At 30.0% G+C, this 23,179-nt stretch overlaps 2 protein-coding genes across 4 annotated transcripts; both read left to right on the forward strand.

Annotated features, from left to right (window-relative positions):
* Positions 1-6,805: 6,805 nt before the first annotated feature.
* Positions 6,806-11,930, forward strand: LOC124841297 (cyclase-like protein 2). The gene is made up of 7 exons (XM_088097614.1): positions 6,806-7,296; positions 7,519-7,563; positions 8,163-8,235; positions 9,211-9,308; positions 10,583-10,653; positions 11,509-11,680; positions 11,760-11,930. Exons 1-6 carry the CDS (start codon positions 6,876-6,878, stop codon positions 11,632-11,634), a joined length of 834 nt encoding a protein of 277 aa, XP_087953740.1. The 5' UTR covers positions 6,806-6,875; the 3' UTR covers positions 11,635-11,680; positions 11,760-11,930.
* A 1,723-nt stretch (positions 11,931-13,653) lies between these two features.
* Positions 13,654-17,860, forward strand: LOC124841295 (cyclase-like protein 2). 3 transcript variants are annotated; one of them, XM_047317543.2, is made up of 7 exons: positions 13,654-14,119; positions 14,523-14,567; positions 14,692-14,764; positions 15,287-15,384; positions 15,737-15,807; positions 16,835-16,964; positions 17,450-17,860. In XM_047317543.2, the coding sequence occupies exons 1-6, from the start codon at positions 13,768-13,770 to the stop codon at positions 16,961-16,963; spliced, it is 768 nt and encodes a 255-aa protein (XP_047173499.1). In that variant the 5' UTR covers positions 13,654-13,767; the 3' UTR covers position 16,964; positions 17,450-17,860. The 3 variants fall into 3 exon arrangements, with proteins under 3 accessions (XP_047173499.1, XP_087952877.1, XP_047173497.1); XM_047317541.2 differs by having other exon boundaries at positions 13,655-14,119; positions 17,330-17,860; XM_088096751.1 differs by lacking the exon at positions 14,523-14,567 and having other exon boundaries at positions 17,330-17,860.
* The last annotated feature ends 5,319 nt before the right edge of the window (positions 17,861-23,179 follow it).

Below are 23,179 nucleotides of genomic sequence, written 5' to 3' on the forward strand. Positions count from 1 at the left end.
AAAATTGTCAATATTCTCAAATAAAACACAATCACTACGCAAAATTTTTTGATCACGTTCGTCCATAGTCCAAATCTTATATCCTAATCATAATATATTATCAAAATTATAACTAGCTTTATTAATCTTTATAACTTAATCAATTTTAAACTTTCAACTTCACTTATAAAATATTATTATCAACAATCTAAACACATAATGACCTATTTTGTACTAACAAATATTTATCTTTATATATAAACTTCACATAAAAATATTTAATTTTAGACATGCATCATTTTTCATAAAAGTACCTAAGAAAATAAAAGAAAAAGAAAAATTAAAAAAACATCTTCTAGACTAAATAAAATTATTTTACTTTTCACCATGTGAACTAAAATTTATGATATGATGAATAATTATTTGAAAATATAAAAAAAAAACAGAAAATAATATTTTGGAAAGATGACGATTTTATAGTATAGAGTTTGAATAATTTTTTGTTTATTTATAAGCTTTTTAACTTAAGTAATAAAATATTCATACTTGTCTTTTCTTAAACCATTTTTTCATATGAAACAAATTAATCTCATTCTCAAAAATATATTAATAATATTTAAATAAATGAACTATGCTTTTATAAATAATTAATCAAATTATTATCAACTGATTATGTAGTTAATATTAATTGTGATTATATATTATATCAATATTTTTTGTAGAATGGGACCATTAAAGTTTAGTAAATTTACAAATCATATAAAAACAGCAAACCTCGTGTTCTCATTACCGTTTACAAATCGCATACAAACACATAGAAGGACTCAAAATAAAAGTAATTTATAAAATGAAGGTCTATTTCATTGAATCTAAAGCGTGTATGAAATGTGTGCTCAGTTCCTGCCAATAGAACTAAAAATAGTTATTTTTTTTCAATAGACAATTCATAATGTCGGGTGCTCTAGGTGTTTAAAATTGAATAGCCTGAAAAATTAACAGAGATTCAATAAAAAAAGTGAAAATTAATCAAACCCATATGTTCTTCTATTTTCTCTATATTTACTTTTTTTTCTAAACTAAACAATTTGATTCAGATTTCAAATTGAAATCAAGAACCGAATCTAATAGAACAAAATATTTCATTATATTTGAGTATAATAATGTTATATGATTAGAGTTAAGCGACACACATTTACGAGCATGTGTTTGAAATTTGTTTTATGGTTTGTTTGTGTTTTGATAATATTTATACTTATTAAAACAAAATAACAAAATTGTATTAATATTATTTAATGTAAGACTATATGAGTTGTGTATAACAAAAGAAAAATAATATTAGATGAAATATTTGGTTTGGATTTGATTTTGTGGTTGTAAGAGTTATAATATGAGCAATTAAGTGATATAAGTTTTCATATTTAAAATTATTTTAAACCAATTTATTGAGAAAATAAATATTTATTAATTTGATCATTCAAAAGGGTGTAAGCTTTTTTAAATAATACAATATATAGGTTTGATATTTATTATAGTATTGAATGACATTAGGGTAACAATAAGCGTCCTATGATATAAATGAGATAATGTTGAAAGGGGTCAGGGTGATATTGAGTGTCCAATTATGCAAATGGTTTGCAGTTGAGTGACACTAGAGTATTGTTGAACGTCATCCTTGTACTGTAGGTCTGAAGCATTTTAACTATAGGACGCCGAGCGTCACCTTTTTGCAAGTAGTATGGTGTTGGACACCATCTCTAAGTGCGAATATGTATGTTTGATATTTTCTTCTTATGTGGTTTGATACAAATTTGGAATAGAATTGATGTATATTTTTTGTATTGTTTATTAACATATGTGGTGTTGATTATGGTTGTGGATACATGTGGTATTGTTATTGAGAGAATTTCAAAGAGAAATCTTGTATGGTGGTGATGTGTAGAGTATGCATTAACTCAGAGGAGTTCATAAAGTAGACATTATGATATATTGATAATCATTCAACTCGTGTAAAGAGGAATGATCAGGGAGAGAATGACAAGAGATTTTAATCGCTAGACTTTAGTCCTAAACACGAAGGAGACTAACCTTACGAGTAATAGGATGATAACTCACATAACATAAATATTATACAAATGCATGTCTACACTGAAATCCTATGTCAAATGCATGTAGCAGGATGATTGCGTTTAGTATTATATATTTATATGCATTTATTTGAGTTGTTGTATCTCATTAATATTTATCTTATATTTGATATAATTTTATTGTTTTGGAATAACTATTTTGCACATTAAATTACCATTTTCTTTTTTGTGTTTATTGTATGTTTATTTGTTTCTTTTACGATGATCACCTTATTTATATGGACACACATGAAAGGTAAATATAGATGCATCTATAGTAAAAGAAGGTAATGTCAGATAATTTTTTTTTTATCATATAATAGTGATCTTAATTCTTTTAGATTTATTTTATTATTATTATTTAATTTTAATAATGTATTAATGCTATATATTTATTTTGTTTTATCAATTTTATAATGTCTTTTCAGTTATAACAAGCTAAAGTTTTGATATGTTACAACAATTATATATAACTCTTTGCTTTTAATTATTTATACCCATGAAATTATTGTTACGTTAAAAAAAAAGATAAATTGGAAATTTCATAATTATTTTATTCAAAACAATAAGTTTATTATCGTTATGGGTGTAAAAAAGGAACAATAAAGTGTACACAAAATCCAAGAGAGCAATACATTATTTTAACGCAGTATTTAATGTAGAGTTTAATATATTGTATTTAATATAATATTTAACAGGTCCTGTTAACGAGTGTTATAATGACACTGATTAAAAATAATTAATAAATATTAAAATTAACAAAAAATTTATAGTTAATTTAATAAAAAAATTATATTAAAAATAGTTTAATATCTGAAATTATTAATTATAAAGATATAATTAAAAGGTTATTATAAAATTATTATTAACTTTAAAATAAATTATTTTTATCTTTAATTTTTTATATTATTCTATTATATTAATCAGGGACATTGAATTTTCCTTTTTAATATATATATATATATATATATATATATATATATATATATATATATATATATATTATATATGCATTATTGCAAATTAGATCAATTTGTGTTATGACTTCAAGGAGATGCAATATAGTTAAAACGTACATATTCACTCTTAACGCCTGTTGTTGCGTTACATATTAAATATATGTTTGAATGCATTAAAAATCGGTTACTATTTATATTATATTTACCACCTATGCCTTCTTCTTAGGCATATTTTATTATTTATATTCTATTATGTTTTGGGTATAGGTCAAACAACTTCTATAAATACTTTCAAATTTTTTTTCAAAGATGTTCGGGTAATTATATATCTAATCCTATGTCTTAGTTCAAATCGATAATAAATAATTGGTTCGGAGATCAGAACAATAGTCTTAAATACATAATAAATAAATACGTTCACCTACCTCTTACCTTTGATCTATATTTATAGTTTCTAAAATCAATTTAAGATTAGTATGACTTTAACCATAAAATCCAAACCTCAGCCTATTACACTAATTAATACTTCTTAATGTCACTTTGGTAAAAATGTTATTGAGGTCAGTCGTCCGGCTTCTGCTCATTACAGGCTGGACGAATCTTAAGTTCATTTTGACTTCGTCTTGAATATCTATTAAGTTAAATCGTCCGTCCATTTCTTGCTATATAAGGTTGTTCGACATTATGTACATATCTTATTAAACCAAAATTGCTATATAATACTTTTTTATTATTTTACTTATTATAAAAGATAAATAATTTGCGAGATAATATATAACTTATAAATTATAAAAAATAAATGAAACTTGAGAAGAGTGAAAAAGAAAAATATTTGGAACGAAATAAAATGGGTTTATACATATTAATGATATGATATATTGAAAAGTAAACTATTTACGTAAAAGTCGGCTTTAAATACTATATATTATCTTAATACATAATTAAGTTTGACTGAAGTATTAATACAACAGAATATAATTACCATCACTTTGTGTCTATAAAAAGACGTTTTGTAATATTGTTTGGAATGTAAGAAGAAGACTTTAAACATTTATATAAAAGTGATATAGGTTGTGTAGACTTAGGGAATAAAATGAGAAAGAATGAGATGAAAAATAGGAAAATTGTGCTTATGATTACGATGATGGTTATGGTGGAATTAACAAAAGCAAGTCAGAGTCCTCCATCTAAGGCTAGTATAATCGACTGTGCTACTAAATGTGAACTAGAATGTGCACCATTGCTATTACCTCCTTCTAATGGTGTTGCTTATCTAGTATGTGTTTTTACATGTCGTGCCAAATGTCTCGGAAGTCCCCCCAGTGCTGTTGATAATTGCATCATAGCTTGTGGCTATGTCGATATTGGTAATTATTATGTTCTTACCATGATTCTGTCCTTTTTAAGGTTTTTTACAACATTTTTTATATTTAAATTAATTGTGTTTTTGTTGTCTTTATATATCAGATGTTCGAGATCTTACGAACAATGCGGTGGATTCCTGTGCCAGAGAATGTTTGAACAAGTAGTGTTTTACTGTAAATTATTAAGAAAAGTGATAATCGTAAACTATATTGCAATAAATAAATCATAAATTATGAATAATCTTTGCCCATTTGTTTTTCGTAAATCTTTTGTCTGATTATTTTTTTTTCTCGTGTTTCTTTCATACAACGGTGATACTGACAAAAACTCGGGTGAGCAACGGCGAAATATAACAAATATTTCAGAAATAAATATAATGTATTTGACAACCTATTTCTTGAAACAGAATTAATTATGATTATTTAATAGAAAAATTACCCTTGTATGAATCATGTTTAGAAACTTTTTTTTTAATTAGTTTTTATGCATAATATTAAAATGGTATATGATGAGTGCAAGTGTACACTGTAAGAGTTGTTTTAGTATAATTTTGCATAATAAATTAAAAATAATAATTTAAGATATGTTGTGTTTTCGAGTTAATCTAATTAACATGTCCTACATATGTGATTTGTACGACTTGGTTTTAGATTTTTATGGAGGACGGTGTTGTGTTTAAATTAGATTGGTGAAAAACAGTATTTTGGAAGGGGTGAGAAAAGTAAAATCAAATTGGGTTTATTTTGGTCTTTGAATTTTTTGAGCATGAGAATAGTTAACTAAAATTAAAATATAAGAGAAGGGTTGTGTATAGGAAAAAAGGGTGTGAAATAAGAATCTAAAAGTTTTTTGTTGCGTTCCATCACTTAAACCATAGTCTTTTGTTGATATAGAAGATTCTAATTGAACAGTCCGTGCTTTGAATAGAAAATTCAATTCAGTTTTATTGTTTTCTAAGTTATAAATCCTTTTGGCACATCAAAGTCAAATCACATGTTCCCCCCGGCAACCATGAAACGATAAAGTATCAGTTTAAAGTCAGCTTATGACATGATCAACTAACAATATGTCAAAATGGTTAATTTTAAATACTAAATAATTGTAATGTACAAATAAAAAAATCATAACAGGTTAATCGTAATTATTAACATTGTCAACATATTGAAAGTGAAATTTAATGATAATAGGGTAGATAGACCTGTGAATTTGTTTTTCTTCAAGTAGTTTGATTTTAATTCATACGAGTTAAAACTAGAAAAATTTACAAGAACAAAAAGTTTTTTATTGAAAAAGTTTATTAAGGTTAAATTATTCACAAAAATTTGATAAATCATGCCAACTCATGAATTTTTTTAGAAAAAATATTTATTTTAAATAAAATATATATAATTAAATGAACAGATATAATTATTTTTAATTTATCAAAAAATTATAAATAAACATTTTAATCAAATTAACATAAATTCGATAATTTTTTTTAATAAACTTATATAAAAAATTATGTATAAAACTTTGAAATCATATTAAAAATATATATATTTTTATTAGCTAAGCATATTTTTAAAATATTTAAAATAGTTATTTAATTTTATGAAGAATTCATCTAAAATTAAAATTAAATGAGATATTTTCTATTTGAAAGTTTAAGATAATAAATTTATGAAAAATAAGTTTATGGATTTTTTATTATATATTTTTTTTAATGTATGACTTAAATTTTTACTTAAACTATACCCATTTTTTTTAATAATTCATATATATAATAAATATATATTTAATAATTATAAAAAAAATTATCGCAAATTTTATTAAAAAAAATTATATAATATTTTCATATTTTTTTATTAGATTTCATGTTTTTTGTGTAAAACTTTATCAACATATTGTTTTATTAAATGATATAATTTTTTTTTCTGGTAAATTGATAAAATTAATAAATAAATTATAATTAATAACTATATTAAATTATATATTATAGGTTTTATTTAATAACATAATAAATATAATATAAAAATATTAGTTTAAATATAATAAAATTACATCATATTAAATTATTTAATAAAATATATATATATATATATATATATATATATAAATGAAATTATTTTTAAAAGTTAATTAAAATTTTATATAGAGTTAAATTCACCAAAAACTTACTTTAATCACTAAAAAAAAGGTTTTAAGAGAGTGATTTTTTTTTAATCTCACTTAAGAAAACCTCCTAAGAAAGAGATTTTAAGAAAACCTAAGACTGAATTAGGACTGACAGATGAAAAGAATAGTAATGATTTTAACCAATAGATTAAAATCAGGAAAGAAAATAAAATGATTTTGTTGTTGTCATGAAAAAATAAAATAAAATAGTTTTGTCAAAAATGGGGACTACAATGGAAGAAATACAGGCACCGATTGCAAGATGATTCATTAGTTCAATTCAACACACTGAACCATGAACTCTCTATCACTCTTTGCCTTCCTCTGCGTAATTTCGGCGCACTCCATCACCATCTCTGCGAACTTCGCTGCGTATCCTCCCATCCCCGGCGTGAACGCCAAAGAAGGGTGCCCCCTCCGAGGCGGGGGCGGCGACGCTCTGACTCCTCTGCGGCGAGAAGTGTATGACAATGGGAAAATCTTCGACATCAGCCACAGGTACGCGCCTGAGTTGCCGGTTTGGGAATCGTCGGAGGGGCTCGGGCAAGACTTTCTGTGGCTTACAACTAGCATTAAGAATGGGTCGCGCGCTAACAACTCCGAATTCAAGCTCGGTGCTCACACCGGCACTCATGTGGACGCGCCCGGTCACTTTTACGACAATTACTATGACGCCGGCTTTGATGTTGACTCGCTCGACCTAAAACTTCTCAACGGTAGCGTATCGATCCTCTCTCTCCATGGAACTTTTATCATTTTTCAATTTCTTTAACTCAATTTCATATTCACAAAATTTAATAATTTTTTGCTTCATGTTATTGTATCTTTAATTTGCTGTTGTTCTCCTTTGGTTGGTTTCGTTTTTTAAATACTGTGTTTGTTGATTACCTATAAGTTTTAGACGTGGACAACTGATACAGCGCTTGTTCTGTTAATAGGTCTTGCACTTTTGGTTGATACTCCACGGGATAAAAACATAACGGGTAAATGTTACTAATGATTCATTTTGTTTTTTCTGCCTTTTGTTTTGTTTTTTTTGTTTTATTGAACTCCTGCATCCTGCGTTCTGTGTATTGAATGGGTGGGATATTCTTTTTTTCTTATTAACTCGCAATTTGTTGTACACACGAAATCTTGTTTTTATAAACTTTTTCATAAACATCTGTGGGCGACAAATATAAACTAGTAAAACAACAAACATTGAACTTTTTTCATGCTGAAATAAACTTATGCACCTTAGTTCCTGGAGAAGCTAGATGAAAAAGCTTTTATAAATTTTACACGCATAAGTTTTTTGCTCAGTTCATTCATCTTCTTTTTTTATTCTTATAAATATTTGTGAAGAAGTCTATTCAAACAAAGTCTTAACGCCAGACCTTCCTACACAGTAAATTTGTTGGAAAGTTGTACTTTTCTTAGCCTTGCTATTCTAAAGCCTGAAGTCGGGTTAGCCTGAAGTCATACTGTTTTTTGAGTTTTTATTTATTTATTTATTTTGAATACCTGTTATGAAATGCAAGCTTGTTCTTGTCATCAATTGTGACGTTTAATTGAAGCATTACAAAATTTCTCCTTTTTCTAGCTGAGGTTATGAAGTCCTTGAATATCCCTAAAGGTGTGCGTCGTGTGCTTTTCAGAACTTCAAATACCGACAGGTGAGTTCTACATGTTTCATGACTACTGCGAGAGGATTTTCTTTTTGTTAATTTAATGAAGTTTCTTCAGACTTGCTTTTTAAAGTGTTTCTCTGACGCGGCTTCATAGCTGTCGCATATACATGAAATACCGTGCTTTGTGCGTCGTTTTTTTTATAGATTATTGCAATATTTATGTTGGAAATTACCTCTGTGATTTTAACTTGCAATGTTATGAAAAACGAGTTCTAAATTAATCCTGAAGTTACATTGTCGCTGATAGTTTTGAAAATGGAGGGAACAACAATTTTATTTTACAAGTTGCACTGCAATCATTTACGACTTCAGTCTTTTGGTACCTTTTTCATGTTCAAATTCAATTTTGGGTTGCTCCTTTATCGTCATTGTTGGATGGCCCTGGATCTAATATGTTAACCTGTACACAGGTATTTCCTTAATTGTAGTTTCCTTCAATTTATGTGTATGGTCTGTTATGAATAGGGTATTAGTATTTAGAGAATGGAGAGGAAGTGGCCGGTAGCTGGAAGTAATAAGAATGGTTAATTACCGATGATGCATAATGATTTATTGACCTAATGGGAATTTGAAAAACTGTAAAGTGAAAACGGATTTCATGGCTATTTATGTTAAAAGAATATTTGTAAGTTACTATGAACTGTAAATAAGAATTACGAAAGAACACCATTTTAACAGCTTTTGTATGGTTTTTATGGAGGACTATGGAGGAAATGCAAGGCATGAGAAGGTTTTTAATAATATGATTATGATAAAAATGTTTATAGTGCCTGCCTTCCCCTTCCCTATACCCAAACACATTTAAGTTTTTTTTTTTGTTTATTTGATCATGTATCTTAATCTTATTGATTAATAAATAATGTAATTTTAGCCTGCAATTTTAACATTTTGCTTAAACTATATACTGATTTGTAGCTCTTAATTAGAAACTACACGAGTTAATCACTGCTGAATTGTTAGGCGACTCATGTTTAAGAAAGAATTTGATACAAGCTATGTGGGATTCAAGGAGGATGGTGCAAAATGGCTAATACAGAACACTGACATCAAACTTGTAGGTGAGATATTGATGAATTCTTAAGATTTAGGCTACTTATTTCCTGCCTAAAGCATTTCCTCTGACTCTTGCTCCACTCATGACTGGTCCCAAGTCTGCATTTTTATTTTCCTCTTATAAATCGATATTCTAATTGCTTCTAATAAAGTGGAGTCATTTAGTTATATAGGTTTCCTTGTCACATTTTTTAACTTACTTTTTGTTCTAGTCATTTCATTTGTCTGGACTATATCTTACTTTTTGTCAACTCAGATAACGTCCTTTTTAAGCATACATTTTATCTTTTTACTGTCTTTACGAGTGCATGGTAGTTATTAGTATTTATTTGCAATTTAGGAATGAATCAAGATGAGTTGATGTCACTCTATTCCATTCTTTGTGGTTATGAATTAATAAATAGCTGAAGACGCCCAAGGTTCAAAGTGCATGTGATTATTTTGTATTTGTCATCACTCACTTCTTTAAATTTCACATGTGAACTTTTTATTCGATCAGGTTTTTTCATGAGACCAATCTATTATAAATTCATTGCGCTTAATTGGTTAGTTCAGCTGTCAGTTGTACTTGTATTCCTCATATCAAGCTAGTGACAGAAAACATTCTTTGTTGTGGTATCATCACTTTGTCCATAACTTGGCCAACAAAGAGCCCTTTTTTTCATAGAGAAGTTATTTCTTTCTGATCTATTCAACTTGTGAATTACCTTGAACTGTATTATTCATTGAGGTTACATTATGTACATAACCGGTTTTTGTCCTACTGAACTAAAATTGGATCTGGTTGGTTTGAGAAAACATTTTCTGTTTTCATTTTTAGAAGACGCCACCTTATTTTTCACTGTATTCATATTTACAAAAGTTATATCAAAACCAGTGAAAACAACTTATTTTATTTATATTTTCTGTTTTCGTATTCCTATACAGACTGACCAGTAAAAAAAAATAAAAATTACGGTTAAATTTGATAATGACAGCACATCTTTTCTTCATTATCTTGCTCTCTCTCTCTCTCTCTCTCTCTCTCTCTCTCTCTCTCTATATATATATATATATATATATATATATATATATATCTCCCTGCCCTTATTTCAGGATATAAAAATTGCAAATTGGCATGCACTTTTGAAATCCATTACATATTTTTGAATTCAATGGGAATATCTTGGATAAGGGAACAACTTCAGTGTTTGTTCCAATTTATAGTAGTTATATGCCTTTTTTTTTCTTGTGAAAGTTGTTACTGCACAATTCAATTCCCTTTTTATGCAAATGGCAGGAATTGATTACTTATCTGCTGCTGCTTATGATCACTCGGTCCAATCTCATCTTGCTTTTCTGGAAAGCAGGGTAAGAAATTATCCGCCTTATGGTTGAAATTTATGCGCTTATTACTCCTTATTAATAACAAGCTACTCATTCTCCTCACTATCGTGTTGAAAAACTAGAAAACTACAAATAAGATCTAGACTCTAAATATGTTGGTTAGTGCCTGACATTGGGATCATTTTCCTCGTTAAATTTTTGTACTTGTTTTGGTAACGGTGTGTTGGATTGGATGTCTAAACTCTGATTTTGATACTCTTGGTGTCAGTGAATCTCATTTAGATTTAGTTTTTTCCAGCAAGTTTATGGCAATATTAATTTATCTGCAGCATTTGATGACTTATTCAGGGAAAATAACTATTTCTATTGGATTGCTTCTTTAATTGTATTTCTCAAATTAGTGTACCTTTTATTTCTAACTAGATTTTTCGATTCTGTATAAACTTTAAGAATCACTTGATCACTATCACTACTGCTAAATTCTTCTACTCATTATTCTTAGTATAAATTTAAAGCTGGTCGGGTTTATCACTCTAGCGGAGAACTTTTAGTTTCCACTGCTTAATCTGTCCTTTCTGTTAATCCATAATGGTTACTTTAGCTGATTCATCTTTACATAATGTTCCAGCTTTACGTTATCCAATTTTATGGTGCATTAGCATTCATATCTTTGAGGCTCTTACATCTAGATAAAAATCTTTAGTTTATTTGGAAAGATATTTGTAGCTTAATATGTGGAAGATGCAGTTGTGTAAACAAAAGAAATTGTTAGGATGTGTCTTGACTTCCTTCTTTGAAAGAAAAGTTAAAAATTGTGTGATTTGTGACTTGGATTAGAGCAAGGATAAGCAATACACTGACAAATTTCAAATGCATCAGGAGATCATTCTCGTGGAAGGCCTGAAACTTGATGATGTCCCAGCAGGAGTATATTCACTCAGTTGCTTGCCTCTTAGATTGGTTCACTCTGAGGCATCACCAATACGATGCATTCTGATCACATGATGGGGTTCATGCAAGTTTGTGGTCAAACCTGGTTTTCAATTGCACGGTATTATTATATTACGAGAATGTGCCATATTTTCCATATTGTTTCTGTGCATTATCCTTATCCTTATTGTTTTGTCAAGATGCTGATGCTGAAGGGTGAAGCTGACGCAACCTAGCCCGAATACACTTAGGTCCACAAAAAGCAGTTCGATGATAGTAGTACGTTGAATTGTCTAGTTTTTACTACGTCAATTATTGTGATTAAACTTCGGTTGCGGACTGTAATAATAAACTTATGTTTTTAATATTTACCTAGGTTCCTTGAAATAAACTTATGCGTTTCACAAACTCCATTCTCGATCTATTTTGCTTCTCTTAAACAATTTTCAAATTGCACTATTATCAAGCAAACGTTTTTTTCTTGTTCTCAAAAACAGTTTTTCTTGACCATTTTTAGAAACTAAAATAAAACAAATCAAACATGTTTTTTATTCTTTTTCTTTTCATTTCTTTGTAATGTAAAACTTCTCTTTTTCTAAAAATGATGTGGTTAAACATCATTAAAAATCTTTAAAATGGAAAAATTAACTCAAGAAGAATGTTAACAAGTGGTCCTAATGGTTAAGGAATTATATCAAAACTTTTTTTTTTAAGTTTACGTTGATTAGAAATAAAATTAATTTAAAATATATATATATATATATATATATATATATATATATATATATATATATATATTAATGTTACAAACTAATCTGATAAAAAATATTTATATTTAAAATTAACATAAAAACTATCAAAACTATAAATTAAATCTGTATGTTAAATTCAATTTATTTAAAGCATCAACCAATTTTAAATTTATAAAAAAAATGTAGACTTCATGTATTTAATATAAATTATTATATTTAAATCTCAAATTATTAAAATTTAATATACATTAATTGTGTAATTCTATTTAATTCCTTTAAGAATTTTTAACTTTTTATTGGCACGAATTATTTTTATCACACTAATATATTACATTATCATTCAATCATTGATTCTAAAATTATAACATTTGTAATTATTATTTTAAAATTTTTCGTTACACTTTACACCAAACATATATAAAAAATAAAGTAATTTATTTTTATGGTGAAATATCTTTAAAGTATATGCATCTCTTACTTTTTTTCGTCTCTTAGCTTTAACGTATATAAATATGAGAGCTTTTTTGTGACACCCGGGCACTGACGAGGACAGAGAGTGATCGTCGGTGCAAGAGGTACGATGTGCAAGGGACACAAACAAGGAGCGGCTCCTGGCTGGCTTCCAGTAGAAGGGACACATGATGAATCGAACATACATCGGAATGAGAGGGATCTAGAGACTGTGTAGGTATGAGACTATACAGTTGAAGGATAACTTAGAGGGATTGATTTGGCTACTTATATCACAAAAATGCATTTATTTTTCGGTACCCTAACTCATAAGAACTGGGTGACCTTCTAGGTCCAGAAAGTATCGAGTGAGGACAAAGCACATTGAAAAACCTCGTGGTAACGGTATTCCTTGTAAGTTTTGCCGGGACGTTACATTTTTGGTTGAGCCAAATTTTCTATTGAAGTATTTGCTCAAAAATAAGCAAGAAACTATCTTTCCTGAAAAAATGAAAAAAATTACTATAAAATTATTACTTTATTAAATTGTAATCCTTTAATGTGGTAATTGACTAAAAATGTATTTTCAGGAGTATATATTACCAAGTAAACAAAATTTAGTCATGCAATTATAATTATTAGGATTCATAATTCCGAGATATCATGATTTTAACGAGTATAAAGTATTTTTTCCCTCTATAAAACTTCCTCTAGAAGTTTCTCTCCCAAAGTAAAAAGAAAAAAAATGAAATATTCTTATTACACTGTTTTTTAATAATAAATTATACATACAGTAAAGGAAAAATAATTCTTTTTGTGCAATAATAACTAAATTAAAAATAATATTTAAACTATTTTCCATCTATCAATAAAATACAAGCTCTTCCCTCTGAAAGTAAAATCTGTGGAAGAAAAAAAATCTCATAGAAGTTAAAGAGGATAGGACATGAACTGATACTGTTGGCGTGACTGTATCTTTGTGGCCACATTGAGAACAAATCTGACGATGAAGTGTGTAGCCTTGCTCTCAGTGGTTGCGTGCGCCTTCACGGTGGCGATTTGGGCGGCGAACGGTGATGACATCTTGGTCCCACCGCGCCGGGAAGTTTACGGCAACGGCCGAATATTCGATATCAGTCACCAGTACCATCCCGAGATGCCGGAATTTGAATCGAAGGACGGCATAGGGCAGTTCCTGTGGCTTCCGAAGAGCATGAAGAACGGCTCCATCGCTAACAACTCCGAAATGAAGCTCCCAACCCACACCGGCACGCACGTCGACGCTCCCGGTCATGTCTTCGACCACTACTTCGACGCTGGCTTCGACGTCGACACGCTAGACTTGGACATCCTCAACGGTCACTTTTCTTTTATCATTCTTTCTTTTTCGTATGCTTTTGTTTGATCACATATAATCAAAGAAGGGTCACGTTATCATGACTGGATTGGTTGTGGAGTCTAAGAGTGAAATGGAATGGATACAAATATAATAGAATGAGATGAATAAGAATGGATTGGAATAAAACTTGTTATCATTCTCCTCTTTGGATATCCTATAACGAAGGAAATATTTTATTACACTCTTTTTCTTAACCCAGCACTTTAGACTAAATACTCTTTTTAAGGACAAAATTGTGAGGTTTCTGGTTCCAAATGGACAATACCTGAAATGTGTAGATCCTAATTGTGCAATAGACTTAAGTTTAGAATACATGTAATATTCTTACCATCATTTTGTCTAAATGCATTGTTTGTGTGCAGGACCTGCTCTATTAGTAGATGTTCCACGAGATAGTAATATAACTGGTATTCATTTTTTTTTCTTCATGTGGCGTATGAGGATTGGACGACATTGGCAAATTTATGGTTTTAGAATTATTTTTGCTCCTGTAATGCTATTATCCAATGGAAATGTGTTGTCCTTTTTCAGCTGAAGTTATGAAGTCGTTACATATTCCAAGAGGTGTAATACGCGTTCTCTTCCGAACTTTAAATACAGACAGGTAACGTCTAAAGACTAAGCAAGTATTACAATGATTTGTTAACACTTGGCTATTCAAAAGTGCTGCTATGGTGGTACTTAAAGATTATTGGATTTGAGGAAACAACTTTGAAATATAACTAGTGGTGTTCTTGGAGTTATGTTATGTGTTTACCTCAAATATGTTTTCGAAGTCTGTGTAACTTTAAATTTTCGTTTGAGGGAACTTATTATTTTTATATACTTCCTCAGTATAATAATAGTTTTTTTAATGCTTTGTCAACAATTTGTTATCTTTTTTTTTTAATTTCTGTATGAGTGAGACTTGAGTGAAGCTATTTATATTTTTATTTGTTGTACTTGTGTCAATGACTATATTCTCCATGATTAAAAAAATAGAGGTGGATCATAAACAAAAGAAATATTTAACTATGATTTACATGTTTGCATAAGATTTGTCCAAGCTATGTTATCTTTTTCACAATTTTTGAATTTCATTGCTCATTTGAAATCAAATGTTGAACTAAGCATTTTGAATTATTAGGCGGCTTATGTTTCAGAAGGAATTTGACCCAAGCTATGTAGGATTCGCAGTGGATGGAGCAAAATGGCTTGTGGAGAACACTGATATCAAACTTGTAGGTAGGTATATGGGCGGTTTTACTTTTTTAATATTTTGCTGCAATTTCCCATGGTCATTTTTCCTGTCATTTGTCTCAGGCCTAATAGCTGGGTCTAGTTTTGTACATGTTATGTTTGTAATCGATAAGTACGACGAAGTATTCTTACTTTCCTTTGTTTGTCTTTTCTTGTCATCTCTGAAAAATCCAAACCCACTTCTGGATTGCTAACTGTGATTCACTGTTTTTTTTTTTTCATTGCATGTTTTCAGCTAAGCATATCTCCCCCAACCTTTCTTTCTTGTTCAACTCTTCCGCATTTTTTCCCTACTCAATTATGTTGCCTGACATTTATTTTCTGTGGTGTAATGCAGGAATCGATTACCTATCTGTTGCTTCTTATGATTACTTGATTCCATCTCACCTTGTTTTTTTAAAAGATCGGGTAAGAAAAAATTCCTTTTGTGGCGAGAGTTTGTGTTTATTATGTTTCAACATTGTTTACTAATTATACCCTGCCCTTTTTGAATGAGAGTGAATCTTATCTTGGGGATTATAGGGTCAAAGTACCACTAAGTATTTTTCAATCTCTGTATTTGTTTGTTGTGGCTGAAGTGGAATCTTTGACTTTTATTACTTGTGATTAACTATGAACATCATTTAGTCTTTCCACCCCTATTAGTATATCATAATACCAGTTAATCTTTCTCTCTATGTTATAGCTATAATGTGCACTTGTCAAATTGTTAACTGGCAAGTATTTGGCTTTGAAATCTGACCTCTTAAAGATTGTTGGAAGTTTGAGTCATCAGTGTTGATATTCTCTTTGCTGTAATTTTATCAATACGTATAATAAAAATTTCAAAGATAGTGCCACATGGAAATTTATCAGGGCTTTGTTTCATTCTAAAACTCATAATTACCTTACTGTAATTTTACTGCAAAACTAATGATTTATTTGGATGACTTTCTAGACTCTTTCCAGGTAATGTTTTAGTTAGTTTAAAACTTATCAGGCTCATTTGCATTCTGACTCTAATATTTGGATATACCAGTATAGGTTCCTGGAAAAGGACATCCTAATAAGTATAGTTTTACATAGTACATGTCGATGAGGGCTCTAAACAGTTACTTTAAACAGTTACTTAAGTCGTCTTTAATTTTGAAGCATTTTATAGCAGCTAACTCAGTATCTTTAGTATTTTATCAATGTAACATCTTAGCTTGTTCAATGTCTCCATCCGTGTCAGTCCCAATTTGAAATTTGATTTGAAGTACGCCCATGTTAAAATATTTTACTATTTAGTTTGAAAGATAGTTGCCAACAAGTCAGTAAAAATGTATTTTGACATGGGACTGGTAGTTGTGTCTTCAGATTCCTCTGTAGGAACCAGATTGTATATGTTTCATTTGTTGCTTTCATATGAAATAGAATCAATGTTAACAGGTCCTAACAACTGAATATGCTTCAGGAAGTCATTCTTGTTGAGGGCTTGAAGCTTGATGATGTTCCTGCAGGATTTTATTCAGTCCATTGCTTACCTCTTAGGTTGTCTGGTGCCGAGGGATCACCAATTCGGTGCATTCTGATTAAGAATTAAGGTACGTGTGAGAGAATGGGATGTACAAACTTTGGTTTGCATCTTTATTTCATTAGGGGAGAGGGGTTTGAAAAGGGCATCTAATAACTATTTGCTTGCTCTCTGGGTTTTGATTGAATTCTCACAACAATGATATATAGATAACTTCATAATACAAACACCAATTTGACACTTTTTATTTCTCTTAATCCTTTTCTTCTTATCACCTCATTCACTTATTAAATTTACATTTCTTTCTCTTATATTTTTTTCTTTCTAGGTGTCAAATAGTGTTTGGGTGTTCTATTATATTTTTTTTTTCTTCTACACAAAAAATTGAATATTCAGAGAATAAATAGCAAATAGAGCATGTTGAAATTGCTGCAGGAAACAGTGTTGTCTCAAGTGCAGGGGAGGTGCAAATCATCATGGGTTTATCATGTGAAATGTGAGAGGGATGCAACAATCTTAGCGTTATGTTGAATTTGGTGTTCTTTTGTCTGTTAGGCTGGAACTGATAAATTCACAGTGGTGCGGTTATGGAGCAAGATAGTAATGTCCGTGTTGTACATCGAGTTTTGTGGCTTAGGTTCACAGTTACTAGATACACGCATAAGACGTTATATTTAGATAATAGCATTATGCTTAAAATGGTTTTCTCTTGTCCCGTATGTTGGAACAGAATAAATTGGCACAGTGGTGTGCATCTTTATACAGCAAGATGGTATCAATAATATTTTTGAACTCTAGGGACTAATGTATACATTTGTAACCATGGACAAGTACTGCAATTTGACAGATCTTTTTGAAAAAGAAAAGAAAAGATCATTTAGGCAGAGCAATACTTGGTCTCAGATTGTTATTGGCAATGGCTGTTTGTGGCTCAAATTCAATTGACAGTAAAGGCTATTGTATGTTGATGATGAACTCATATATTTGGCTAGAGCAGGGTATCCAGTCGATTGAAAGCATGTTGCTGGAATTGGTCCATAGCCAGATTATGTTCACCATGATACTTATTGTTGCAGGATTCAACTACCATGGCTACCTATGCGTAATTCATATCAATTAATTCCCACCCCCATCATCTCTCAGATGTTTCTGTTAGAGTTAATGTTATTTCGGACAAACGATGTTTTTTTCCTTGGGTATTCCTTCCTACACCCATCAAATTTCTTCCCACACCCTGTCACTTCTGGAATTTATTTTCTGGAAAACAAGCACTTCTCCCTGTCATACGGAAAAAAAATTTCCGATAGCTTTTCGATGGGGTGAGGCAGAAATTTGATTGGGTGTAGGAAGCAATACCCTTTTTTTCTTTTATGATTTGGGTTTGATCTACTGTGTACATCTAGTGTTTTTCCTTTTTTTGAAGCTGATCACTCCGCGATAGTGAGATGAAACATTGAGCCCAATGATTCTAAAAAACTGTTTTTATTTCTCTACAGAAGATTCTGCAATTATGGCCTCCTATGAATTTACAGGAGATTTTGTATAGATTGATGTGGAGAGTAGCAACATAACCAAGATCTCTCAAGATTTGAACAAATGGATGTTAAAAGTAATAGATGAAAAGAAAAGAAAAAATAGATTGAATTATAAGTTCTGACAAAGCCTTAGTCAAATAGAGGAAGGATCACTTGATGTTAGGAATTCATTCTAGCTGTGATTCAGGATGCTGTGCCTACTGTTCAGGATTAGCTTGTGTTTTCCTATCTCACTGCAGTCACCTTAGGTGTCATCATTTCTCAGTCTTGAAAACTTGACATTCCATGTGGGAAGCTAGAATTGAACAAAAAATTCTGTAACACTTCAGCTTATACAGAAAAGGTTGACGTTATATCATCAACAATTCTCAAGTTACAAAATCAGAAATTAAGCATAAGGTGCAAATTAACAACTCGAAATATAAAAGAAAGCGGACCTAACTCTTGATATTATCATCTTCATATGATTTTCACATTCATCATGGTCAAGTTGTCTATGTAAAAATCTTTGATGTCAAATAAACTATGTATAAACAATCTAATCATTATCAGGTGAAAGATCCTGGTTATACTCTAAAGTAATCTACCATATTACAGCAATGTTTTACTTGATATCTTTAAGTTTTCACAGCAGCAAAAGTTACCATATTCACAGTGAAGTGCAAATTAGAGGAACGAAGAAGTCAGTCTGGAGAGCAAAACAGGAACAGCAGAACAAGCGAATATAAAAGGTTGATCATGAACTTGAATTCCAGAGTAAAGAATCTATTTCCTGTAACAAAGGATTCCTTCTCATGCGTTTGGGACGAGACACCGAAGAACAGAAGTTGACAAAATTCTATCATATAAAATGGATAACTAGTAAAATAAAGTCACATGTTCTTTCAGTTTCCAGGTTTAGTTCTTCTATGATTTTCAGCTTTTAAATGATTTACGAAACTAACTAATGAATTTTTTTTTCTAAACTTCAGAAATTTCAGGTTTAGTTTCTAATAATTTCCGGCAACGCAATGTTTAGAAGATAAATTAATGACCTTTTGCACTTATCAACAAATTACGGTTCACTATATTCACTCTATTAATTTCCTAGACCAAAGCTTTTTATACATAGGCCTGGTGGGGTACATCACAAAGTAAACCCACTGACATTGGACTTGACTCCTAACAAGCACACTTATTGTTTGAATAGTTGGTACAGAGCACCATATTTTTGAAAGTTGATTAACCGAATATCACGGCAAAGATTTTTTTTTTTTATTTTTTTATCAGCAACTATGACTATCTTCCGATTTAAACATTTTTAAAGAAAAACAAAATAATTTAGTTTAGGGAATATGAATGAAGTGCTTATGCTAACCTTAATTTGTCGGTAAGAGCAAAAGGTAACTAGTTTATTAAATGGGTTGATCTTCTATTCAGGGAATCAATAGCCAACAAAATATGTTGAAATTACAAGGAAATATTGTTGTCTGTCATGTTTATGTATGTGCAAAGCATGAGGGATTCAGTCTTAGAATTGCATTGAATTTGGTTCTCTTTTGTCTGCTAGGCATGGAACTGATAAATTGACAACTATGAAGATGGGTATGATACGGTACAGAAAGGAGGACAAATATGCAGATTTTTACCATTGACAAAAGTTAGGTTAAGTCTTGCTTTTGAGAGAATACATTATTTTGTAAAATAGAGGATGACACTATACAATTGAAATTTGTAAGTATGTGTATTTCATGGTAATCATGTACTAATAAAATTATGACTCAAATGATATTGCTAATAGATTTAAGTTTATCTCAACAAAATTATTTTATAATCTTAAATCTTTCTATCTTTCTTCCTACATTTCATTTTTTTTCATGTGAATCATCCCATATTTGTTTCTTCCATTAAGAGTTAGATCCTTTATTTTTATCTTAAACTCGTTTGGTCACCAAGACAAACATGGACTCTCTCTTTTCAATCTCTCACTCAGACACTTCACTAATGTCAATTTATAAAACATACTATAATTGAACTTTGTAATTGTGTGTATTTCATTAATATATATCATAGTCCTTAGCCCAATAATAGTAATCCTAATGTTTTAAAAGCATAAGATCATTAATAATAACATAAACAAATGTAATAACAAATTCAATCATTGCAACAATAATTAAAAAACACGGTAATCATGTATTAAATAAATTATGACTCAAAAATAGATAAAACCATGGAGGATATAAGTGTTTGTTACTACTTTAACTCCTATGAATTCAATTTTTTTAATCCAATTGTATTCCAATGACATGAAATGTGTTCCTTATAATGACGTATCTTAGTAGATAAATAAATAAATAAAAAGTTATATATCTGTAAGATACACTTATAACGAAGAACTTCAATTCAATTGAGTTATTTTGAAAAAGAAAAGAACTTTGTATATAAATCATTTGCAGACAGATCGTATTTTAATTACTTAGAATAAAGAAAATAACTCCATGTCTTGGTTTCAGTTGGTTGTTGATAAAGACGGGCTTGGATCTCAATTCTATTTGACAGCATGAGCTGCTGTAACCGCATAATTGAAAAAAATGTTGTAATTGGTGCATGGCCAAATTATGATCACTATGATACTTATTGTTGAAGGATTCCACTACCACGGCTACCAATGTGTAATTCAAATCAATCAATTCGCACTCTATAAATCCCTCAATCACTGTCTTATCTTTTTTGAGAGCAGCACAGTCATAAATATATATATATATATATATATATATATATATATATATATATATATATATATATATATATATATATATATATATATATATAAAGTCTTGCAATTAAGTTTGATTCTTCCAGTATGGTAGCAAACAAAATGAAAAAAAAAAAAACTGTCAGGGAAAGATGTGTCACTCAATACGGCTCCTTTTGTTATCCACACAGAAAGATGTAACACTCACTATAACTCCTTTTGTTATCTGCATAGAAAGATGTAGTACTCAATATAACTCCTTTTGTTATCTGCATTTACTATTACACTTTGTCTATTTCGTATCTTGCTCAATATTTAATCTAAATAGAGAAATTTAAAAAAAACAGTTAGATTGCATGTTTATCAAGTTTTTATTTTGAAGTGGGGGATTAAGTGGGGTGTGAGATAAAATGATTATGTTTTTAATTGATTTGCTTTATAAACAGAAGTTTCTATTAGAGTTAATAATCTTGGACAGCAAAAGTGACTTTTTTCTTTTTTTGAAGTGATCTTGATCTACTGTGTACAGAAAGTTTTCACAGGTATTTAGGATCATTATTGTATCTTCATATCTGGCATGCATTTTCAACCTATTACAGATTCTCTTTTGGGGGATGATTATATTTCCTTGAATCTTTGTCGCTGAAAAAAACTGCGCTTATGTGATAAAACATTGAGGCCAATGATTCTCAAAACATGTTTAACTGTTTTGTTCATTCACTCATTACGTGTGCAGCCTTTCTTGCACGTTTTGACGTCAAAAGAATATGATTTTGTTTCCAGAGATTTCTACAGTTTCTTTCTTTTTTAAAGTTTTATGTGGTGCACTATTATGGATGATTTAGTAGTCCATCTGTTCTGTTTAAATAAATTATTAAATATGAATGAAATTTCTAACAACCAATCCCATAATCTTTTGGAATGAATTTCCTTGGGTTGTGTTGTGGTACATGAACTAGAGAACTTGTGGACAATGTAAAGGCTCATATTTACAGTTGAATTTACTGCTGCAACTCTGGAATGCTATGAATTTGTTGGAGATTCTTCTAAAATTATTATGGAATGTTGGAACAGAAATGCATTTTGACCAAGGAAGGTGTTTGATGGTTTGAATGGATGTAAAGATTAATAGATAGCAAGGACAAGAAAAAACAGATGGAATTTTAAGTTGTAACAAAGCATAAGTCAATATGAAAAATGATCACTCTATATACGTAATTCGTTTCTGGCAGCGATTCAGGACTATTCTACCTACTACTCTGAAATAGCTTGTCCGTTCCTAACTTGCTGCAGTCACTTTTTGTGTCATCATTCCCTTGAAATCTTGACATGCCAAGATGGAAGAAAAAATAGAACACAAATGAAATTGAGTTCACCTATTTTCACCCAATTGTTTCACAGCTGGGATTTGTGATTTCTGCTGACATACATGATGCACAACAGCTAAAAATGTACCATGAAAAGAGTCACGGGTTCTATCTTTCTGTGATGCATTGAGCCATGTGGGTCGAGTAACACGACCTGCAGGCGATAGTATATGAAGTGACAACCTCCAAGCAAATGCCTTATAACTTACTGGACCATATCTTAACTCATCCACATTCTCCTATTCTCTTCTCATCATACAAATATCTGGTTTTAAATGTTACACAGATCAAAAATGCCTGTCTGGTTAAGTTTCTACTGTATACCAGTTTTACTGTTTGGTTTGCATCTAGAGTCTTTCGAATATAAAAAAGGAAACTACTCATAGGATTTTCTACTTCGATGTAGATGATGAATCTACGTTTGACTTTCTACCACGTTACACAAATCATACACTAACATAATGTGATTGTCCCCCGTTGTAACATGTAATATTCAAACACAATAAGAAAACTTTTACTATCAGCAGACACAGAAGAAGTTTTGTTGCTAAGTTCTTGGTTGCCTTATACAATAACAAAAGCAGAAGTCTTGTATTTAAAGAGGGGGTGTTTTCCTATATCAAACAAACAGGTTGTGCTTAAATCAATG

The sequence above is a fragment of the Vigna umbellata genome, chromosome 8, assembly GCF_029865625.1.
Source record: "Vigna umbellata cultivar VRB3 chromosome 8, Vumbellata_1.0, whole genome shotgun sequence".
NCBI classification, from domain to species: Eukaryota; Viridiplantae; Streptophyta; class Magnoliopsida; order Fabales; family Fabaceae; genus Vigna; species Vigna umbellata.